At 46.4% G+C, this 22,669-nt stretch overlaps 1 protein-coding gene across 1 annotated transcript; it reads right to left on the reverse strand.

The window, feature by feature from the left end:
• Positions 1-654: 654 nt before the first annotated feature.
• DNASE1L3 (deoxyribonuclease 1L3) lies at positions 655-15,233 on the reverse strand. The gene is made up of 5 exons (XM_081819394.1): positions 14,832-15,233; positions 7,792-7,880; positions 4,262-4,351; positions 3,345-3,457; positions 655-806 (listed from the first exon to the last, which is right to left on the reverse strand). Exons 1-5 carry the CDS (start codon positions 14,970-14,972, stop codon positions 670-672), a joined length of 570 nt encoding a protein of 189 aa, XP_081675520.1. The 5' UTR covers positions 14,973-15,233; the 3' UTR covers positions 655-669.
• Between the last annotated feature and the right edge of the window lie 7,436 nt (positions 15,234-22,669).

Genomic DNA, 22,669 nt, shown 5'->3' on the forward strand with positions numbered 1-22,669 from the left:
CCCCCTTGAACACTGTGGTTGGTTCAGGGATGGACATGTGACCCAATCAGGGCCAATGGGACTCCACTCTGGGGCACTTGCCGCATTATGTGGGTGGGCTGGAAGCTGCTGGTGGCCATCTTGCCATCCCAAAGGTGGAGGCCACCCAGAGGAAACGAGGGCTAAGAGATGGAAAGAAAGAGACAAGCCAAGCCCTGATTACCTTGCCTGAGCCCTGCATCCAGCTATGCCGGACCTACTCCTGGACATTTTAGTTACATGAACCAATAAATTGCACCTCCCTTTTCAGGAACCAATTTGAGAGTCTGTCCCTTGCCATGAAGGACTCCTGACCTCTGTGTGTCTCACTGTTATCATTGCAAAGGGAGAATGATAAAGGTAGTTAGTCGTGGGGTTATTGGGAGCATTAAACGAACTTGTCCATGTCCAGCCTCAGCATAGGGCCTCGCACCAGCTATTCGCTCGGTGATTTGGAGCACTGAATGAATTGCCGAGACCCACGTGGGTGGTACCCAGGCAGGTTTAGCAAGAAGGATATTTAAGGCTGAGGTAAGGCCTAAAATGAGGCTCCAACAGGGTGGTTGGCTGCACATGTCCTTCCCCACTCGCCCTCCCGGGGAGTCGCTCATCCCTTCCCAGAACTGGATTCTGCCTCAGCTAGATGGGAGTTCAACAGACAGAGAAGGTCATCACCTCCGCCTTCCAACGGCGTTTCACGTCCCAGTAGACATCAGCCAGCTTATCAATCTCTTTCACGGAGGTCTCAGGGGTGGTGTGCAGGGGGACAATCACGAAGTCCTTGACAACTGAGGAACAGGAAAGAGGCGGAGGTCACATGCACACTTCCCTGAACAGGAGCAGGTTCCATGAACACTGCTCCTGGGAAACGGGACTGCGCTGTCTGGGTCTCCTCATTTCTAGAGGGTCCAGCCGGTGGCTGAGATGTGAATGTTCTTGGGACCATTGGGCCACTGTTTTCAGCACATGAAAGCTTCTTTTCACCCACTCAACTGCCTGGCTAAGAGAAAGCTGGTAGACAGGCCTCCTTGCTGACATTGTGGGTGTTTTTATTTTCTCGTTTTTTGAAAAATGCTATTTTCTACTTTTTAAAAAAATAAGAAGCCTCTTCAGCTTTTGTACTAAAGAAAAACGTTTTTTCTGATATAAAAAATATTGAGGCTTGTCAGTTTATGCTTCTTTTATAATCTGGAAAAAAAGCCCTTCTAAAATTATGGGTTTTTTTAAAGCAGCTTTTTGTGAAATATCTGAAAACCTTCCCCCACCAGGAGGGACTGAGAAAGCCTGCATCAGGGAACGTGGTGAGCCTGGGAACCATGCCTTGCCCACCTGCCAGGGGCAGCTGACGTGTTCTGAACGCCTCTTCCCTGGGCTTTTCCTCGCCCAGTGCCTGGGTCCCCGCTCCTACTCAGGAGCTGAAGGCTGGTGGGGGTCACTGCTCAAGTCACACAGTGGAGAGTCAGGACTCAGATCAGGAAGCCTGTCTCAGGACCCCACACTTACCCACCAGCCTTATCTCCCCCCTCTCCTCCTCAGGCCTCTACTCCACTCCCCATCTTCTCTTTGGTCCCCCTAAACACCCCCACCCCTTCCCCACCTGTGAGCTTGTGTGTGCTCACTGGGATCTCCCCCTGGAATGTCCCTTCGCGCAGCTCTCTGTGATTGGCTTCTTCAAGTCACAGCCCAATGTCACCCTGAAGAGGCCATCTGTGGCCTACCCCATCTAAGGCGGGCCCCTCACCCCACCATGGAATGCACCCTGCTTTTACTTCCTTCGTGTTCTGAAATTACTTGCTGTGCTTCTTAGTTTGGCCCACTGGAACCAGAGCTCTGTCTTGCTCACCCTCTTGGCTCCAGCACTTAGCATAGCACCTGGCCCATGGGAGGGACTCAAAAATGTTTGTTGATTGAATACATGATTGAATGAATGAATGAATAAAGGAAAGAAATGATAAATGAATGGCTAACTCAAATAGAGGGGACGTAAGGATGTTTCCTTGTACAAGAGAGAAAATTCCAAACAGGGCATGGCTGCGGTGCCATCCTCAGGGAGGAGGGGAGGAGAAGGGTGAAAAGGTGGATGCTCAAGACAAACAGGTTTGTTTAGCAATGTTTAGCTATGCGTAGCTGAAGACTCTCTTCGAGAAGGTGTGGGGTGCTCTCCAAATACTGTCTGGTTAGCCAAGTGAGAATCATGTGCACGACAAAGGTGATTATTACACATGCTCTTTGAAGGGCATTTCTGCCCTTAACAGCCCCCACCTCCTTCTCTTTTTCTACTGGAAATTTCCTCCACCATTCTTCCATGTTTGTTTTCCTGAAGTACTAATTAAGCCAGGGTAGAAATAGTTACCTTCCTCGTTCAGGCTGTTTATATCTGTGTAATATATATGTGGGTGTGCATTATGTACAGCTCTGCATATATTTATTTGGTCAGTATCTGTCTTGCCCACTACAACATAACTTCCCTAGGACAGGGACCTTGTCTGTCTTGTCCAGTGCCTGGAACAGAGCCTGGCATGTGGTAGGTACTGAAAAAAATATTTGATTCCATATAGCTCCAATCTGTAAATCAAATTAATTCTTGACTTTCCATTTAGAGATGCACAGTGCTTAAGATTGTGGGCACCCAAGATAGTGGCTTGGGTTACAACCCTGCTCATTCATTTCAAGAGCTACTGAGTGACCTTGGGCAAGTGACTCCACTTGTTTGAACCTCGGCTTCCTCAAATGTAAAGTGTAGATAATCCTAGGTCCTCCCCTGCAGGGTGTTGCAAGGATTACAGGAACCTAGCACTAATCAGGGATCAATAATTATTGGTGGCTTATGCAAGTGTAGTTGTCTAAGTTCAAAGGTGCAATCATTTGGATTTCCTCTCTACACCCAGTCTGTGGAGGAGATTGGAGGGGGAGGGAGGGGTGGAGGGACAGGGAGGCTCTAGGTTGGGGAGGGAGAGGGAGACTCTAGGTTGGGGGTTCATCTCTGCTAGCCATCACTGGGATTTTTTTTTAATGACGTTGTATTTGATTGGGACTGAAGAATTGTGGTAAATAATTTCCATCAGCCTAAATGCTCCAAAGAGAGTGGAGTTATCACTGATTTCAGAACGTGGGTTCCAGGTTGAGGAGGTCTTGAGTCATGGCATTTTGAGAAGCCAGGCTACATCCTCAGCATTCAAATATTAGACGTTCTTAATGGCCATCTCAAGTCTAATGCCTCCCTAACGATGCTGTGCAAACCCTGGGACCCCAGCTCACACTCGGGGCTACTGTCCATTCATGCGATCACAGGAAGATCATGCGCAAGAGGGACCTGTGGGTCTCACCGGTGTGAGGTGACTGGAACCAGACCACAAAGGGTTCCCTGGAAAACACGTCTGAGTCTCCAGCCTGATAGTCATGGTAGAGGTAGCGTTTCTTCACAGACACTAGCTTTTCCCTAGAAATAAAAAAAAGGAAGCCCTTCCAGTTGAGTCAGTTGCCTTCTTACTTCATTCAGGAAGCAGAGACATAGCACATGTCTTTATTAGCCCCCCAGGCAGGCTCTTGCCCTGCAAGGGATCTTTCGCTCGAGAACAAGTTTCTGTCAATTCTTCCCAATGGCCAGAGCCCTTTGAAAGCTGGTGATCTGAACAGTCCCAGTTATCTGGGGCACCCACAAGTTAATGTTCAGACTTAGAACAAATTACTGGTAGGAAGAAGACAAGACTATGAAGTTTCAGAGTCAACCATGCTGGGCAGCTCAGGTCTCTATCCCTGGGCTAGGACTTGACTGTGAAGGATAAAGAACTGACCCTGCAGACGAGGCAGCCCCTGAGTCAACCAACAAATTCGGTGTCAGGAAGCTGCTTGAACTTTTTAGTTTGAGGAGATAATGCTTTGCTTCAGCCTCAATTTGACAGCAATTATTTTGATCAATATTGAGAACTGGTTAGAGATCATTAGAGATCCAAATTTGCTTTTGAAGAAAAGAGATGCGGGGCGCCTGGGTGGCTCAGTCGTTAAGCGTCTACCTTCGGCTCAGGTCATGATCCCAGGGTCCTGGGATCGAGCCCCGCATCGGGCTCCCCGCTCAGCAGAGAGCCTGCTTCTCCCTCTCCCACTTCCCCTGCTTGTGTTCCCTCTCTCTCTGTGTCTCTGTCAAAAAAATAAATAAAATCTTAAAAAAAAGATGCATTTTGATTCAATTCATAGTCATCATTTATAAGTGAATCATGTCCCAGGAAACAGAGATTACACTTACTTGTAGAGAAAGGCATACTGTTCCTTATATGTGTTTCTTCCCAGCCGAGAGCTAATCACATAGTTGTACTTTATGCTTCTTCTTGAGTTTCTAGAAAACATAAAGATTTTACATTGCATCTTAAAAAAATAAGCATTCCCCTGCTGCATGCTCCCCTCTCTCCAATCTGTGTCCATATTGCCAATGGCATCATGGAGAAAGGCTGCCATTCATCATAACCTTAGAGTCTAATGAGAAGGGCCACCATCGACTATGAGTGTGACATCTCTCAGGATCTTTACAGCCATTATCTCTTGCCCTTAGGAGGTAGGTAGTATTGTTACCCATTTTTTTTTTTGTTACCCATTTTTTATAGTTTGCAGGTGCAAAGCTGAGATTTGAGCTCAGATCCTACATACCCCAAATCCACATGCTTTGGCCTGCACCTGTGGGACATTATTGAGACCATAGAAGATTCAGTCAGAATCAGCCCCAAATCCCACTCTGGCTCATGGCTGGGGCTGACCTCATACTCAGGTTACCCTGTCCCTGCATTACCCCTGAACATTTCTCATAGGCAGGATCCCTAGTACCGTTTTCATTGGACATTCACTTCTGCTCTGAAAACCCCCAAACATTTTCTCACAAGTCCTGGAACTATGATTTCAAATCAGCTATGGGGGCACCTGGGTGGCTCAGTCGTTGGGCGTCTGCCTTCGGCTCAGGTCATGATCCCAGGGTCCTGGGGTCGAGCCCCACATCTTGCTCTCTGCTCAGCGGGAGGCCTGCTTCTCCCTCTCCCACTCCCCCTGCTTATGTTCCCTATCTTGCTGTGTCTCTCTCTCTGTCAAGTAAATAAATAAAATCTTCAAATCAGCTATGGTTTATGTCCTGGGGGCTAGAGATACAGCTGTGAAGTCCCATTAACTGTACCCCTCATTTATACCAGGGAAATGGACTCTCCGTGTGCTTGCCAAGCCTGCTGGTAACTCCACCCCGGGCAGAGCCTGACATGGTTTTACTCCATTCACACACGTAGATCTAGGGCATATCTAAGCTGTGGCATGTTCTCAGGTTCGGTTGAAAAATAGCAGAAGGGGTCTTTAGGAGCCAACTGAGGCCCTGCAGAAATTCCTGGGAGTGCAGATACATCTTCTAAGGCAGATCCGGCCACTGGGGCCCGAGAAGTATGGACAGTGGATTCTACTAGGCTTCCAGTTTGGGAAAGCTGGCCTTGTTCCAAATCTCGCCTGCCAAATTTTGGGTTGGCAAACTGCTTACAATGACTCATCTGTGAGGCGACTAAGGCCCCTCCTGGCTTACGGGGGATAAGGGGACAAACAGGCCTGCGTCTGCCTGGAGTCCTTGGCACAGTCTAGGGAGGTTGGGGAGAACTGAGAGCAGTGAGGGTGGGAAGACCCAATCCAGGCTGGCTGTGGGGAGGGGCTTGGAGCCCCCTGCTCTCCCATACTTCTGAAAACTGACCAGAGCCGCTCTATGGAAGACTGAGGAGGCTCAGAATAGAGCAACGGCTTTAAAGTCAGACATGACCCAGGTCCAAAGGTAAGCTCCACCATTTACTGGCTGGGGAAACTTGGGCAGGTCCCTCCTCTCTGTGCCTCAGTTCCCTCAGCTATAAGGGAAGCATTAATAGTACCGACCTTACAAAGTTGTTGTGGGAGTAAATGAAATAGCACACATAAATTGATTAACAGGATGCCTGGCATGTAGTTAGGGTATCGATGGTAACCGTTACACGTGGCCCTCTGGACCACCATCTGCCATCATAATTTTCCTCCTTTTACTAGTAATAGACACCACCAGCACTTACTGATCCCTACTATGTGCCAGGCACAATCCAACCAGTTATATGCAGGATTTAATCACTGCCACATCCCAGGAAGATGGGTTCCATTATTAGCCAGGGAAAATGAGGTACAAAGAGGTTGAGTACGTGCTCAAAGGCATAGCAGGGCCAAGATCCAAACACAAGTGGTATGAGACAAATGTAGGTGCCTAGCCCTTGTGCTAAACTCCCTTTTCTATTGTCAAAGATCAGATCTACAACCACTGAGGCGAAAACATATTTTTAGATGAGAAACTGAGGCCTAGAGAGGGGCGAGGCCAGCCGCAGAGGCCTCCGTGTAAATGAGAGTGTCCAAGGCTGGACACTAATGAGGCTGGATTGACCATTCATTTATTTTTTTAAAAAATCCAAGTTTTCTTAATTATAAAAGTATAATGATGACCAGATGTACCGGATGGTAGATTACACGGTTGGTTGTTAGCATTTTCTCTGTGCTTTTAAGGATGTTTAAAATGTTTCATAAGAAAAAGGAAAAGAGGTATAACATTCTCATTGTAGAAAACCTGGAAAATACAGAAAATATATAGAAGACATCACATTTAAATTCCTTGTAATTTTTACTCTGAGAGAGCCTTGGTCAACCGTTTGGTTCACTGCTTTTGAATCTTTTAAATGTTTTTTGTTTTGTTTTTCTTTTGACATAATTGAGTTACTTGGTGCATATTATTGTATACACTAGTTTGTGGTGTAATCTTACTGTGCATGTACAAAAGAAACATTATATTAGAAGTTTTTAAAAATTGGAGTGCATCAGAATCACCCGGGAAGGTTATTTAGATGAAGATTATTCTCAGGGATCCCACAGACATTCTCATTCAATAGACTGGCGGTTCTTGAATGTGCCTTTTTGACTCACTTTGGGGTGATTTTCAGGTGGGTGGCTTTGCTGATTATTCTTTGAGAACGAATATAAATCATAAATATAATCCAGTGTAATCAAAGATTATTTGAGGACATTATCTTTTGGGGTTTTTTGAAGTTATAAAATCAATTCAGACTTTTTGTGAAATATTCAAGTCATATAGAAATATATAAAGTAAAAAGTAAATGTTCCCCATTTCTTCACTGATCCTGTCCACAGTGGTCTTACAATCACACCCACCCCCTGGCCCAGAAGTAACCACTGTTAACAGTGTGGAGTGCATCCTCCCGTTCTTTCCTCTATGCCCATGCAAACTCAAACACACTCTTATTCATGCATAGTGTAATGTGATCACTGAAATGGGCTACTCTACCTACAGTTCTGAACCTGCTTTTTTCAATATACTGCAGCTGTCTTTCCATGCTGGAATATTTAGCTCGAACCTATTCTGTAGTGAACATGCTTTTTAATGGCTACATAATATTCCAGCCTGTGGGCGTATCATAATTTCATATTTGTACTCAATCTTTTCCTTATGACAGTAGTTCTCATTTCAGCCTCTTGTCTCTTTCGTTTCTTTCTCTGTCCTGGCTCCTCATCTGTTTCCTCTATTTTGCTTTATCATATTAAAACTAGCCAGTCAAAAGTTCTCAGGACTGCAGTTAGTGGAGTTGGAAGCCTGGGCAGTGTTGGCCATGTGACCTGGTGGTCAGGACGACTGCTGGCTTTCACGCTAGTTTCAGTTCCCGGGGCTTTTCAGGTGCCCTTGCACTTGACCTTGAGCCTGCAGGGGGTCCAGCCCTCCCCCCGCCCCATCTTTACCCATTTAGTCTCTCCATCAGTGTGGGACAGATCATGTTGTTGCTGTCCTTGATTTCCATCAGGAGTATGATATCACAGCGTTTGATGACCTGCAGAGACAGAATTCCCAGATGTTTCAGGTAAATAATCTACAGATAATAAAATCTTTTATTGGGCACTGTGTTTTAAGTATAGGATTGGTGTTTTGTTAAAGTAATTAACTTCATTGCTGAAACAAATGAGGAACTTTCTGAAGTAGGTAATATCGTTATGTCCTTTTTATTTTATTAAAGATTTTATTTTTAACCTCTACGCTCAAAGTAGAGATTGAACTCACAATCGTGAGATCAAGAGTTGAAAGCTCTGCCAACTGAGCCAGCCAGGCACCCCAGTTATGTCCATCGTAAAGATGAGGAGCCTGGGGGCTCCAGGGAAGTCAAGTAAACTACCCAAAGTCACTCAGCTAGAAAGTGGCTGAGACAGAATGCAAATCCAGGCAATCCGAATCCAGGGCCTATGATCACATGACCACACATCCTATATCTTGGCTTTGCTTGAATAATCACAATAACAATAATAAATATTTATTAAGCTCTTAGTGAGAGGTATACGGCTGGATATGGGTCTCCCCAGTTCACCTGGCAACAAAATTATAGTAATAAAATTTCTAAGGGCTAACGTGAGCCTACTCTGAGCCTCACCAACTCTGCGACATGACTATGATTATTAGCTCACTAAACATAGGAGGAAACCAGGCTCAGAGTGATTGAGTGAAAAGTTTGAATTCACACAGCCAGTATATAGATAGTAGAGTCAGGATTTAAACTCAGGTTCGTGTGACTACAAAGCCCACCATGCTGTTAAAATACCAGGGAGAGCTGGGTCTGGCCACCAAGCCAGCCTGCTGATTTAGTCACTTGTCACTGTCAGACCTTTCTGGAAGGCACCTTCACATATATACCTAGGGGAGCCGGGCTGGCTCGGTTGGTGGAGCGCGTGACTCTTGATCTCAGAGTTGTGAGTTTGAGCCCCACGCTGGGTTTAGAGAGTACTTAAAAATAAGTAAAATCTTTTTAAAAAATACTCTTTAAAGTATCTATCAAAAGCCTTAGAGAATATACTTACCCTTTGGCCTAGTTTTCCCACCTCGTGGAAGGTCTTCTATTGTAATGAAATATCTACTATGTCTCTGCCTCTCAGTGTCCTCATCTATAGACTGGAATGATGATAGTTATTCCCTCACAGGGTTGCTGGGGGATTAAATGGTTACTTCAAGCAGTGCCAGCCATGTAAGAGGCACACAATAAATTATTATTGCTATTATTATTACTTGTACAGATCAAAGAGGAAGATGCATTTTAACAACAACAACCACAAAATTGGAAACAACCTAAGTAACCCCAAATAGGAAAGCATTAAATGAAAGATAGCATAGGGCATTATATAGCATTAAAAGTCATGTTTATGGGCGCCTCAGTGGCTCAGTCCGTTAAGCGTCTGTCTCTTGATTTCAGCTCAAGTGATGATCTCAGGGATGTGGTTTCAAGCCCCATGTCGGGCTCTGCACTGGGCGTGGAGCCTGCTTAAGATTCTCTCTCTCCTTCTGCCCCTCTCCCCTTTAAAAAAAGTAATGTTTTAAAAGAATATTAACAAAATAAATAAAGAATATTAACAAAATAAATAAAGAATATTAACAACATGTGAAATGGTTCTGATATAAAAGCAGGATACAAAACTGATGATATAGGGTAGTCTCCATGCTGAAAAACAGATACAAATTTATGTATTTATTTTTGCATAGAAAAATGCCCATAATGCCCTAAATGCCAATAGCTCTTATCTTCCAGTGATGGGATAACACTTCTTTATATGTTTCTATATTTTCAAAATAGTCCCTAATGACTATTTTTTACTTAATAAAATTAATTTAGAAATTATAAATTTTAAAAAATTATACCTTTCTAATTAAAAAATATTAAAGTGTTATTTAAAAAAGAAGACTGCAGGGCGCCTGCATGGCTCAGTCGGTTAAACATCTGCCTTCAGCTCAGGTCATGATCCCGGGTCCTGGGATCGAGCCCCACATCGGGCTCCCTGCTCAGCGGGAAGCCTGCTTCTCCCTCTGCTCCTCTCTCTTGCTCTTTCTTTCACGTGAATAAATAAGTAAAGAATATAAAATCCCTGGCCTAGAGCAGGTGCTCATACACGGGGCTCTGTAAATATCACTGCCCTGAATGTCTGGGTTCGGGTTTCACTGCCTGCCGCTCCCCCTGGTTGTGCTCTCTGTGTCAAATAAATAAATAAAATCTTAAAAAAAAAAAATAAATGTTAGCTCTTATCATCAACTTACTGAATTTTTATAATAAACCTTCGATGCAGGTCCTCTTATTATCCCCATTGTGTCGTTGGGACTCAGGCTCGGCGTGGCTAAGTACTCTGAACATCGTGTGGATATGAATAATGGGATCCTCTACTACACAGCCCCTCTTGACCACTATGCTCAACAAACAAGGAAATCATATTCCTGCAATTGTTCCTTCTCCCTTTTCAATGTAATCCATAGGTGGAGGGCAAAAATGGACGAGGGTTCAGACTCCCTTTCCTGAGCTGAAGCGTTGAGCTTTTAGATTCCCTGCTTACAACCCTTTTGCCCACACAACGAACACTCCAGAGCCCCACATCTCCAGCCGTTACTCTAGCAGATTTCCACTTCCCTTGGGTACTTGCCTCTGAACCTCTGGGAACATTTCCTATAGACTGGAATCTACACTGTGGTGAGCAATGGCTCAAGATCTCATCGTCAGCATTCTCCTTGGGATGAAACCTATAACTTTAACTGGTTGGCCCTTATCTAGCCGTCCATCCTCCCACCCATCTATCCATTCATTTGCTTATCCATCCAACAAAATTTTATCAGGGGCGTGCTACGTACCAGGCAACGTGCTAGGTCTTGCTTTACTCCCAACTGTACAGCATCTGGCATCAGTCAAGGAGCGAGGGGAGGGAGGGGGAGGGAGGGAGGGACAGGGAGCCATACTGGAACCAGTTGAGCCAAGTTTATAAAGCACAAATACCTTCCTGTGTATTTAACTCTTCTTTATGGCATTGTAAAGAAAAATGGGAATAAATTTCCTAGCCAGTCCTTTAAAAAATAATTTTGTTACAGTTTTCTTTTTTTTTTTTTTAAAGATTTTATTTATTTATTTGACAGAGAGAGAGATAGCGAGAGCAGGAACACAAGCAGGGGGAGTGGGAGAGGGAGAAGCAGGCCTCCCGAGGAGCAGGGATGCGGGGCTCTATCCCAGGACCCTGGGATCATGACCTGAGCCGAAGGCAGACGGTTAACGACTGAGCCACCCAGGCGCCCCTACAGTTTCCTAATTATAAAAATAATGTTGCTTATTATAGAAAATTTGAAAAATACAGAAAAGACTATAAAAAATCATCTGATGACCTGTAAACCCAACACTCAGACACTTTTCACATGATTTCTCTACTTACACATATTTACAAAATGACATCAAAATAACTAGCCTGTTAACTGAATCAAATGGCCTTAGATTCATATCTGGACTCTATTGCTCACCAGCTGTGTGACCCTGAGCAAGTCACTTAAGCTCCCCGAACCCGCCAGACTCCTTATCTGTAAACTGAGGCAATATCCTCTTCATGGGGTTGTCATGGGCATTAAAGGATATGATGGATGTAAAACATTCAGTCCAGTTCCTGGCACGGAAAAGATGCTCCGCAAACAGTGGCAATGTTTATCACACAGTATGGGTCTTGTTGTTTTGTTTGTTTGTTTGTTTGTTTCCAGCCTCATGTGATGTTGTGAGCATTTTCCCCACAGTGATTAAATACTCATTTTTCAGATCTATAACTGATACATGTTTTCCCTGCCCCAGTTTCAGGCCAGGAAAAATATATCTCCCCTGACTCTATGTCTGCAGAATGAAGCTCCAAAGATGGGGGGCCCCCAGAAGGCCCTCTCAGACCTGAAACTCAAGATTTTCCTGACTGTTCACAGAGGGAGGGAGTAGAGGTTGAGCACGGCCAACAGTGAGGGGTTCCCAGCAAGCGGCGTTGTGTTGTGAGTGGGCCTGGGGAGAGCAGAGGGACAGTCTAGAGAAGTCTTATGAAGACTTTGGGGCCAAGAGTGGCCTATGAAGCCCTCTTTTGTGCCTCTAAACAGGGGGCAGCACAGCATGGGAGGGGAAGGAGCCCAGATAGGGTCAGTTAGGCCTGGGTCCCCATCCTTACTCTCACACTTACTGGCTCCATGACCCGGGACTATGTCCTTCTCCTCTCTGAACTCCACTTGCCCATCTGCAAAAGGCAATCCGAGGGGTTGTGAGGCTGAACTTGGATGCTGCACATTAAGGACCTGGCCCACAGTAAGCACTCCTGAAATTATAAGTACAATGTGCTGTGGGAGACTATGCTTACCACGTCCACCGTCTCATCCCCGGTGCCTCGGGGCATCTGGCACATGGCCTACCTTCAGTGAGTATCTGGGGGATGAACGAACTTTGCACTTTAAGGACACAAACTGAGGGAGGGGACAGAAGCAGCCTTGCCCAGGCAGGGTTTGGCATCTGGAGAACTGCTTGTGGTGCCGGCCAGCAAACCCAAGATGGAGAAGACAGGCCTCCCTCACTCTCCAACCTCCCCAGTGAAGGTCATCATGACAACAGCATGATGAAGCTGGGCTCATCTCCGAAGTGATCAAGCCAGTATGGAAGGGTGGACAAGGCATCTCCTCTAATAGGGTTGGGTCGTATGGCTGGATTCGATCCTGGTTCTTCCGCTTACCCGCTAGGGAATCCTGGGTAAGGCACTTCAGCATTCTGAGTCTGCCTTCTCAGTTACAAAGTGGGGGCAGTGCCCTCTATGCCATAATATTAAATAAGAACAGAGGGGCGCCTGGGGGGCTCGGTCGGTTGAGCGTTTGTTTGCCTTCAGCTCAGGTCATGATCCCGGTGTCCTGGGACTGAGCCCCACATCAGGCTCCCCGCTCAGCATGGAGCCTGCTTCTCCCTCTGCTCCTCTCTCTTGCTCTCTCTCTCACATAAATAAATAAGTAAAGAAGAATATAAAATCCCTGGCCTAGAGCAGGTGCTCAGACATGAGGCCCTGTGAATATTACTGCCCTGAATGTCCGGGTTCAGGTTTCACTAAGTGCCCTCGGTGCCTCTGGCAGTGTTTGGGGATGGCCTCTGTTTACGGGATGGTTTTGCAGCAACAGGGTTCGGTAAGGAGTCCTTGACAGAGACTTCCCACACGCTTGGTGCTTGGGGTGATGCGCCGTCCGTCAGTCGGCCCTCTAGGACACGGCAGCTCAGGGGAGGTGTGAGTGTAGGGCCCCAGTGATGGAGTCTCCAAGAACCAAAAGATAGCCTCTTAAGACTGTGATGACTTTTCCTGGGTAGAATAAGTGAGGAAAGTGATGGGCACCTGGGAACTCGGAGGTACCCAGGCTCCATGCGCCCTTGTGTGAGGAAGCAGGGAAAATAGTTTCCTGGTGCATCAGAGCTCCCTGTTGAGTCAGGGAGTCTCGGCTCCCACAGGTTGGGCATGGCTGTTTTGGTTAAACGACCAGTGCTGGAAGGCCTTGGGTACCATCCAAAGGGCAGGCCAGCCAGGGGGAGGGCAGTCTGAATGGGAACAGAACATGTAGTCCTTGCTCTAATCCATTTCGTGTATTAATACCAACAGTGGTGGCTCTGTAATCATCTGCCTGGTCCCAGGCTCTCCTGGGGCCCTTCCACACCTTGAGTTCTCTCTGCCAACTGGCGCTACAGGTTGTGTAAGGCCCACTTTCTGAAAGGCCCAGAGGCTCAGGGAGGAGAAGGGAATTCCTGAGCTCGCTCACACAGCTGCTGGGCAGGATCTGAACCCAGGGCTCCTGGGGTTCCCACCATACCATGGTGCCCCCACGGTTTTCTAAGGTGATAATACCCAGACAGAGCCCTGGGAAAGGTTTCAGCTCCCAGCATCATCAAAGATAAATTAACCTGTTGGGTAAAGAGAGTCAACTGACTCCAGAGAAACGTGAGCAGCGGGCGCCTGGGTGGCTCAGTTGGTTAAGCGACTGCTTTCGGCTCAGGTCATGATCCTGGAGTCCCTGGATCGAGTCCCGCATCGGGCTCCCTGCTCAGCGGGGAGTCTGCTTCTCCCTCTGACCCTCCTCCTTCTCATGCTCTCTGTCTCTCATTCTCTCTCTCTCAAATAAATGGATAAAATCTTTAAAAAAAAAAAAAAAGAAAGAAACGTGAGCAGCGACTCCAGACCTTGGTCATATTGCCCAAGGGAAGTTTTATCTAAGTGGAGAGAAAGATTAGAATTGGTAGTTGGGAAAAGGTTGATGGGGTGGAAGGTGCAGAAGGAGGGAGAGAGGGGGAAGAGGGAGAGAGAAAGAGAGAGGAAGGAAGGAAGGAAGGAAGGAAGGAAGGAAGGAAGGAAGGAAAGAAAGAAAAGAAGAGAAGAAAAAGAAAAGTGAAAGAAGAGAAAGCGAAAAAGTCTGTGCTGTATTGATGGATAAAAAGACCAGGCTGGGCTGGCATCCCAGCTCCCCTCCACCCACCCACCCACCACCTACGTGAGGTCACTACACCTTTTGTTGTTCATCTCTTCCTGGGGGATAATGACCCTCCTTCTCAAGGGTGATGAAATGAAATTGTGTATTTGTAGTGCCCGGCAGGGGCATTCAGTAAATGGTGATCAACATGATAGTAATAGCCAGCCCCTCCCTGGAGCTTACTAGAAGCCAGATACTGTTTTAGGAGCTTTACATTTACCAACTCACATATTCCCCCCAAACAGTCCCACAGGGGGGTACCATCATAGCTCCTGAGCACCCCTCATGTTCGGAGGGTGACATGAAGCCCAGAGAGGGGATGTGGCTATTGGCATTATTGCTGTCAGGGTTGTGACCGAATGCCAAGTCAGCTGCTACCTAGAGACAACTTCAGTGACATTTCTCCCGAGTCTCTTCAAATCTGAAAGCAGAGAGATGGCGTGAGGGGTGTCCAGCACTCTTTCTGACAGGAGGGGGGTCTCACCTTCATGATGATATCCATGGCATTCTTGTTTTCTTTCTTGGCTTCCCCAAAGGACCTCACGTTAAAGGAGCAGAGCCTCAGGGCCAGGGCACTGGTGATGGACAGGAAGAGAAGCAGAAGGCAGGCCGGCGGCTGAGGCATCCTGGCTCGGCTCGGGCTTCACGAGAGGACAGCGATGTCTGGCGTGCGCGGGCTCTGGGCCACCTCCTCGGGCTCAGCTGACTTATAAAGGCTGCAGATAACAGGAATGACTGGATTCCGTGTTGCTACTTTCACTTCTCTGAGGAACTGAAGATCATGGGTTTCATTCCCCAAGGAAATGCAGAAAAGGGAGCCCCTTTTAGGAGCCCCTATTTTTGTCACTCTGGTGAGGAAATCGGCCTGCTTAATCGAGGGACCATCCCCCTGCAAAGTCTCTCAGATCCCAACCGGGAACCAGCTGTGAGATCTGTTCATCAACCCTGAGGTGGCATGCCATGTGCCTTTTCCTGAGAATGGATGACTCAGAAGCGGTCCACCCCGGAGGGCAGCTGGGCTGAGGGCGCCTTCTGGGGGCGAGGGCGATGGTGGGGCAGGGGTCAGTGGGAAATCCTGCCAGGTTTTCTGTCCTTACTGGGATTTAGCCACCAGCTGTCCGCTGGACACACCCAGACTCCAACTCTCTAATCGCCCTGGTGGGCATAATTAAGGTCAACTCTGGTTTGAGTTACATCATGTTTTAGGCAATTTTACCATTTGCAGTTTAACACTCCAGACGCTAGCGATGTGTTGCCAGGGAGCGCAATTTCTAGTCTGCTGGAACGGGTCGGTCAAATGTCCTTGCACTCGATGGACAAAGAGCCAATGAAAGCCCCTGGAGAGATCCACGGTTCAACCAGATACTATCTTAATGTTTGTGAGAGATGAATGACCCCAAGAAAGGAAGGTTTTTCAAGAACTGTAGGATTTCAACCCAAGTGAAGTGAGTTCTAGAGAGGTGGGCATGGAGATGGGACTATCTGAAATGCAAAATCCAGTCAAGTCATAAGCCCTTGGTGAGATTTGCAGACTTTGGCAAGGAAAATTCTTCTGTGAAGAAGGTGGGTAATGAGAATAACTGGAAGCCAGCGTTGGGATCTCTGGGCCACCCCCTCTTGAAGCGATGGGCAGGAAAAGGGAAGACCACACATACATCACTAACACGTCCAGGCAGCATCCTGGCCAAAATCTCTGGCCAAGCACGCTCAGGTGTCCTAAGGAGATAACCCCAAATAACACAGGGAAGGAAATAATGGTTTCCTGAGTTTTGACTTTTTAAAAAAATTTTAATTTTTTTATTTTAGAGATAGAGAGCAAGCAGGGGAGAGAGAGAGAGAATCTGAAGCAGACTCCCTGCAGAGCCCCATGGGGGGCTCAATCCCAGGACCCTGAGATCATGACCTGAGCCAAAATCAGGAGTCAGATGCTTAATTGACTGAGCTTAATTGACTGAGCCACCCAGGCACCCCTAGGTAAATTTGACTTTAGATAATTCAAATTTATTTTAGATAATTCAATATTTTTTAAAGACTAGAATGATACAAGCAAGTTCGATACTGAGTTGACTGCGTTCCTTCCTTTACCACCTCGTTGTTCCCCTCACCTTCCGTAAGGCGAAAGTGAACAACTTAAGTTATTTTTCCTTCAAAAATGTGAAAGAGGGTGCTTGGGTGGCTAAGTAGGTTAAGCATTTGCCTTCAGCTGAGGTCATGATCTCAGGGTCCTGGGATTGAGTCCCACATTAGGCTCCCTGCTCTGCCGGGAGCCTGCTTCTCCCTCTGCCTCTCTCCCTGTCTCTCATGAATAAATAAATAAAATCTTTAAAAATTTTTTTTAAAAATGTGAAAGAACTTCATGCCGTGAATTTTTTTTTCTTTTGCAAGACAGCTGTTATCACCTTGTTCAAATGTAAATGTTCCCTTATGCTTTTGAAATAAGTTTCCTTTTGTAATTTTGAAAAAAAAAAAGCTAACCTGTAGGATGAGAGAGTCGACTACTCTGTTTTTGAATTTTTAACTTTGAATTTTTTGATTATTTGAATATTAATTTGAAAAATAAAGTAAACCTCTGTATAGTGGTTTCTGCATATAGAAACTGCCCTTGAGGACTTAAAAAAAAAATCACATAAACAGTCTGAAGAGACTGACCCCATTCTGTAATTAGCACATTCAACTGCACGGAATTGGACTTCGAGAAAAAAAAAGTATCTGGATTCCAGAAAGAAAATGCTACGCCTCAAATTTAACTCAAGTCAGCTAGGTGCAGGGGCTTTGCTGAGTGCTTTCTGTGTTTAATATCACTCAGGACTCCCTTAGGTCCTTCCTATGCTTCCTCCATTTTATGGATGAGCAAACTGAGGTTGGCACCCAAGGATATACAGCTAGCCCGTCTCAGCTAGGGCCTGAACCCAGTCCCTCGGACCCCAGACCAGCCTTCTTGCCTGCCAAACCAGGCATAGCAAACCTTAATAAGGAACAAACACTGTAGGTGGGGGATGGGAAGGAGACCAAAGGAGACTTTGACTTTTTACTGTTAAACATTTGGGTATTGTTGGATTTTTTAATTTGTTTGTTTTTACAAAAATATGTACTTGTTTAGTAATTGAAAAGGAAGATAGAAGTACTAAAAAGCTTTTTATTTTTTAAAGCAGATTAAACAATACCCCTGCCAACATGTTTTCTTCGACTGAGCTAAGCGCAGCTTTCAACCAGCTCTGGGAGTCACTGATAACACAGAGGGGGTCAGGGACACGAGGCTATACCGCAGGCTCAAGGAAAGCAGAAAGCCCACACTCATCCACCCTGTGCTGGGAACTGGGGGTTTGAGACAGTTCCTTCCAGGAGCCCAGAGTCCGGAGCCGGGAAGGAAAGGCAGACACTGGCCTGACCCACAGTGATCACTTTGGAGTGTCCTTCCTTCTGCCACTTAGTGGCTATGGATGATGTTTCCCGGGGCATGTACTTCCGAACACTAGTCTGTAAGATGCTCCTAGAAAAAAAGATAAATTTATGTCACTCCCTGGAGATTGATAAAGCACATTAGCACATTAAATGCTCTGAAAAGTCCTGCAATAAAGAAAGCTGCTTCAGTGTGTTGAAATAGGGTGTCCGGACTTTATTGTCCATAGAACCCTTTTCTTCCTATAAGTCCTTTCAATATCTTGAGCAACATCCACCTTGAGAAATACTGTCCCAATTGGGCAGGGACAGTCAGGTCCCTCAAAGCCTCACTAAACCCCCACGGAAGAACTCCCAGAATGTCATAGGAATGGGCAGAAATGAGGAGCAGGTGTTCAGACACATGGTCCCAAACATCACTGCGAGCCACAGCCAGCCACCATGGGCCCTGGGGGGACAGGAGTCAGTGGGGGCAATACACTGGGACAAAGGGTATCTCAGAATTGGAGAAAGCCACGATGGGGATTTCAGGGGGAGTGAAAGTGCACAGGCTGAGTAGCAAAAGTAGCAAAAGGAAACAAAGGGCTTGTGGGAAAATCCCCGCTACTGATGGGGGGACAAGCCGCCTGACCCAAACAGGTGTTTCCAGTGACCGATGTCACTCTTTGTCTAGTAACAAATAGAGCTATAACAATAATCATACAATATATGCAAATCGCTCTGGTTATCACGGTTCAGAGCCAGCCTCCCTCACCCCAGCCATGAGGCGAGGTGCCTTATCTAAGGTTGCTTAATTGAGACCAACCTCACCGTTGTGTGATGGTTTCCGGATGATGAAGCAGGCTCTGGGTTTTGACCTCACACAGCATCTTCCAGCAGGACCTCAAGCAGGTCACGTTCTGAAGGACTGGCCTCGGCACGTCACTGCTCTGATTAGAACCCTTCAGAGCCCTTCATTTGACATGAAGACCAAGCTCCTTCCTGTGGCCTCTACCTATCTGCCTCTTCAAAGGAACATCTCTCCTTTCCCTTCTTCCTCCCCCACCGGCCTCTCCTCACACTGAGCGGCTTTCAATGCCTACCTCAGGGCCTTAGCACAGCTGTCCCTCCACCTCCACCTGCAGTGCCCTTCCTCCCTCCCACCTCCAGGTCTCAGCTTAAATGTCACTTTCACAGGAAAGCCTTGCTGCACACCCCAGCCCGTCAGTGTCTTCCCTTTTATTCTCTTCCATGGGGCCTATGTCTTTTGCTTCGTGGCGTGTAGCACAATGTATAATTATGTATGAGACTTAGAGATAATAATGTCAGTGTGTTCTCTGACATCTGTTCCCCCCTAGACACCTCTGTGGGGACAGGGACACCTATGTGTGTCTGCACGGCCTGGGACAAGGCCAGCACATAGCAGGTAAATCATTGCTGAAAGCATGATATGGTGCTCTGACTGACCCCAGAGCCCATCTCCTCAACCATCGTGTGGGGGGGCTGAGCCAGGGGAACTCAGGTCCCTGAATTATCAAGAGAATCCAGGTCACTGAGACAAAAGAACTATAGCAACCACCTCCACATAGCATCTGCCTTTCAGGGAGCCCCGAGTGTGAAGTCCTCATATAGCTCCCTGATCTCAACAGCAGAGCAGGGAGCGGGCTTCTCCACCTCAGCACTGCTGACATTTTGGTCCAGATAATTCTGTGTTGTAGGGGCTGCCCCATGCATTGCATGATGGTTAGCAGCATTCTTGGCCTTCACCCACCGGATGCTAATAGTACCCCCCATCATCATGACAACGAAAAATATCTCCAGACATTGCCAACTGTCTCCACGGGGATGGAGATCGCCCCCTCCCTGTTGAGAATGCTGGTGTGGAGGTTAAAGCATATGCACTTCTACTTACAGGCTGTTCAACCTTGGGCAAGACGCTAAAGCTCTCTGTGCTCATTTCCTCATCCTCAAAAATGGGGATAATAATAGCTCTTATATGGTAAAGCTGTGACCATTTTGTGAGTTTATAAATAAAGGGCAGACTCAGCACAGTGTCTGGCCCTCAGGAAGTACTCAGTTGGGTGATAGTCTGCCTGCAGAATGAACTGCAAAGGGATTGTGATCTCCATTTTACAGATGAGAAAATTGAGACTTAGAGATAATAATGTCAGGCCCCAGCCACTGACTGTAAAGCGACATTTAAAGGCAGGAATTCAGGTTTTCAGGATTAATTCTCTTAGCCAGTCCTTTCTTTATGGTACAAAAGGGCCCATTAACTCCAGACCTTATCTGACCAATTGCAAACTGAGCTGCTGGTGTTGCAGTTCATGGGTTTGGGACTAGGAGGCACTGGGTGGGACTAGGAGGCACTGGCCTCAGGTGGAACATTTAAGCGGGTGACAAACAACTCACTAATCAAGATCAATAATATTTTATTGCAATATTTTCAATCATTAATTAACCTTGAGTAATTAATCAAAATTAATGCAGAACATCCACAATGAACAAACTATCACATCTTAAATGAAGACAGAAGCCAACCCTCACTTTCAGGCTGCCGCCTGATTCACCTGACCCTAATCCTGCCCTGGGATCTGCAGATCCGTGAAAGCACTGTGAGCACACCCAGAGTGGAAAAGTCTGTTGGCTCCCAGCATGATGCGGGAGAAGAGAGCGCCCTCTCCTGGCTGATAGTGGGCACTGCTCCTCTCCTGGGGAGCCAAGTTCACCTTCTTCCTGGGATCAAGCAGCATCTCAGTGCTAGAACAGTCTCTTCTAGCATCACAGTGCTTCACCCTGCCCTTCCCGAGACACCTAGGTTAAAAAGCTGCAGGCAGGCCAAATGAGGTCATTGGAGCCCCCTCACCCCACCCCTTCCCACTGGCCACTGCACTGTGCTGGATTCCATCGCCTTTCTCTCCTTACCACGCGTGCAAACAAGCCCGGCACTTGTCCCTGCCTCTACGGCGGATTCTAAAGCTCCCTGTTAGTATACAGCTGGCCTTTCCAGGCTGACCATGAGAGGGGACGGTGAGGAAACAGGACCAGGAGGTGGAAGGCTTCTGACAGCTGCTGACCGTTTGCCTAACTGCAATGTTTCTTCTTCTTCTAAAGGTTTGGTAGTTTATTTTATTTTACTTATGTTTTAATTCTTATTTTTAAATAATTTCAATGTGCATAAAAGTTGCAAAAATAGTTTGAAAACTCATATATACCCTTCACCCAGATTCACCAATGAACATTTAGGCACATTTGCTTTTTCATTAGTTTTCATACATACAGATTTTTTTTTCCCTGAACGGCTCAAGAGTAAGTTGGAGGCATTAGGACACTTTATCCCTAAATACTTGCAAGTGATTTCTCAAGGACAAGTAATTCGCCTATATAACCACAGGACAATTATCAAAACCAGAAGGTTTAGCAATGACAAAATATTATTACCTAATCTACAGACCTTATTCAAATTTTTACCAATTACTCTAATAATGTCCTTTACAGCAGTTCTTTTTTTCTTCTGGTTCAGGATCCAATCCACGCTTACGCATCATCCTTAGCGGTCCTGTGTCCTCGACCCCCTCTAATCCAAGCAGTCCCTCAGCCTTTGTCTTCCATACCCTTGATATTTTTGAAGTGTACAAGCTGGTTATTTTCCTGAATTTCCCTCAGTTCGGGTTTGTCTGGGACTTCCTCATGATTAGATTCAGGTGATGCATTTTTTTTTTGATTTTTTTTTTTATTTATCTGAGAGAGAGAGAATGAGAGAGAGCATGAGAGGGAGGAGGGTCAGAGGGAGAAGCAGACTCTCTGCCGAGCAGGGAGCCTGATGCGGGACTCGATCCTGGGACTTGATCCTGGGACTCGATCCAGGGACTCCAGGATCATGACCCGAGCCGAAGGCAGTCGCTTAACCAACTGAGCCACCCAGGCGCCCCAGGTGATGCATTTTGAGTGGGAATACTACTTATGTGTTTCACGGAAGTTCTTAAACAAGCTTCTCCTGGTATTCACAGAGAAGCTGGGTGACTCAGACACAGGAAGTAGATGATGATTTAAAAGCTCTTAATAACAGTTGCTAACATTTATTGAGTGCTTGCTGTTTGACACTCCCTTCTGTATTTGTTGATTTGAGCACTATTCTCTCTTGTATGGGGTACTGATGTTGGAGAACAGTAATTAAACAATAATAGCAGCTATGGGTATTGAGCTGTATTCGGCCTCATATTACACATCTTCTTTTCACGGACGAGGTCAGAGAGGGGGTCGCTTGCACCAGGTCTCACAGCTACCTAGAGGCTAGGGCTGCTTGACACTGGAGTATGAATACCTGGTTAGTCCCCCATACCATTTCTTCTCTGGCACGTAGCAGTGACAAAAGCCCCGTCAGTATTCCAGCTGAGAACACTGAGAACAATCCATGTCTCACCCCCTAGACTCCAGGCAAGTGGGGATGTTTTCTCCGCATAATCTGAACTCTCCTGCTTACCCCACACGTAAGGAGCATGAGAACTTGGCAGATACCCCATGCTGTGAGTAGGGGACCTCAGTAGGTTGTATGGTGTTCTCCAGGGGCAGATATCCGTCCATTGAAAACTCTATCAGTCCCAAAGACAGGGCGAGGAGTGCAGTTACAAGTGGGTGTCAAGCCTTAACCAAACAGTGACTCATGAATGATTCTTGAGGCAGGAATCCCACTGTAGGATAAGATTTCCCCTCCACAGGCTGAGCCTGCTCCAAAGTCATCCCAGAACCAGATTTAGATGCAGGCCGGTGTCATTCATAATACACGATCTTAAGAAGTCAGCCCTGATGAGATCTTGCCATTTGCAACGACGTGGATGGAACTGGAGGGTATTATGTTGAGTGAAATAAGTCAAACAGAGAAAGACATGTATCATATGATCTCACTGATATGAGGAATTCTTAATTGCAGGAAACAAACTGAGG

This window comes from Leptonychotes weddellii, chromosome 1, assembly GCF_054177405.1.
Source record: "Leptonychotes weddellii isolate Sample4059 chromosome 1, ASM5417740v2, whole genome shotgun sequence".
In the NCBI taxonomy this organism is placed as follows: domain Eukaryota; kingdom Metazoa; phylum Chordata; class Mammalia; order Carnivora; family Phocidae; genus Leptonychotes; species Leptonychotes weddellii.

Coding starts and splice junctions, on each gene's coding strand:
- DNASE1L3 (XM_081819394.1), bottom strand. CDS start 14,972: ATGCCTCAGCCGCCGGCCTGCCTTCTGCTTCTCTTCCTGTCCATCACC. Junction 4,352..7,791: donor CTGATGGAGAGACTAAATGG/GTAAAGATGGGG, acceptor TATGTTTTCTAG/AAACTCAAGAAGAAGCATAA. Junction 3,458..4,261: donor CAGTATGCCTTTCTCTACAA/GTAAGTGTAATC, acceptor TTTTATTTCTAG/GGAAAAGCTAGTGTCTGTGA.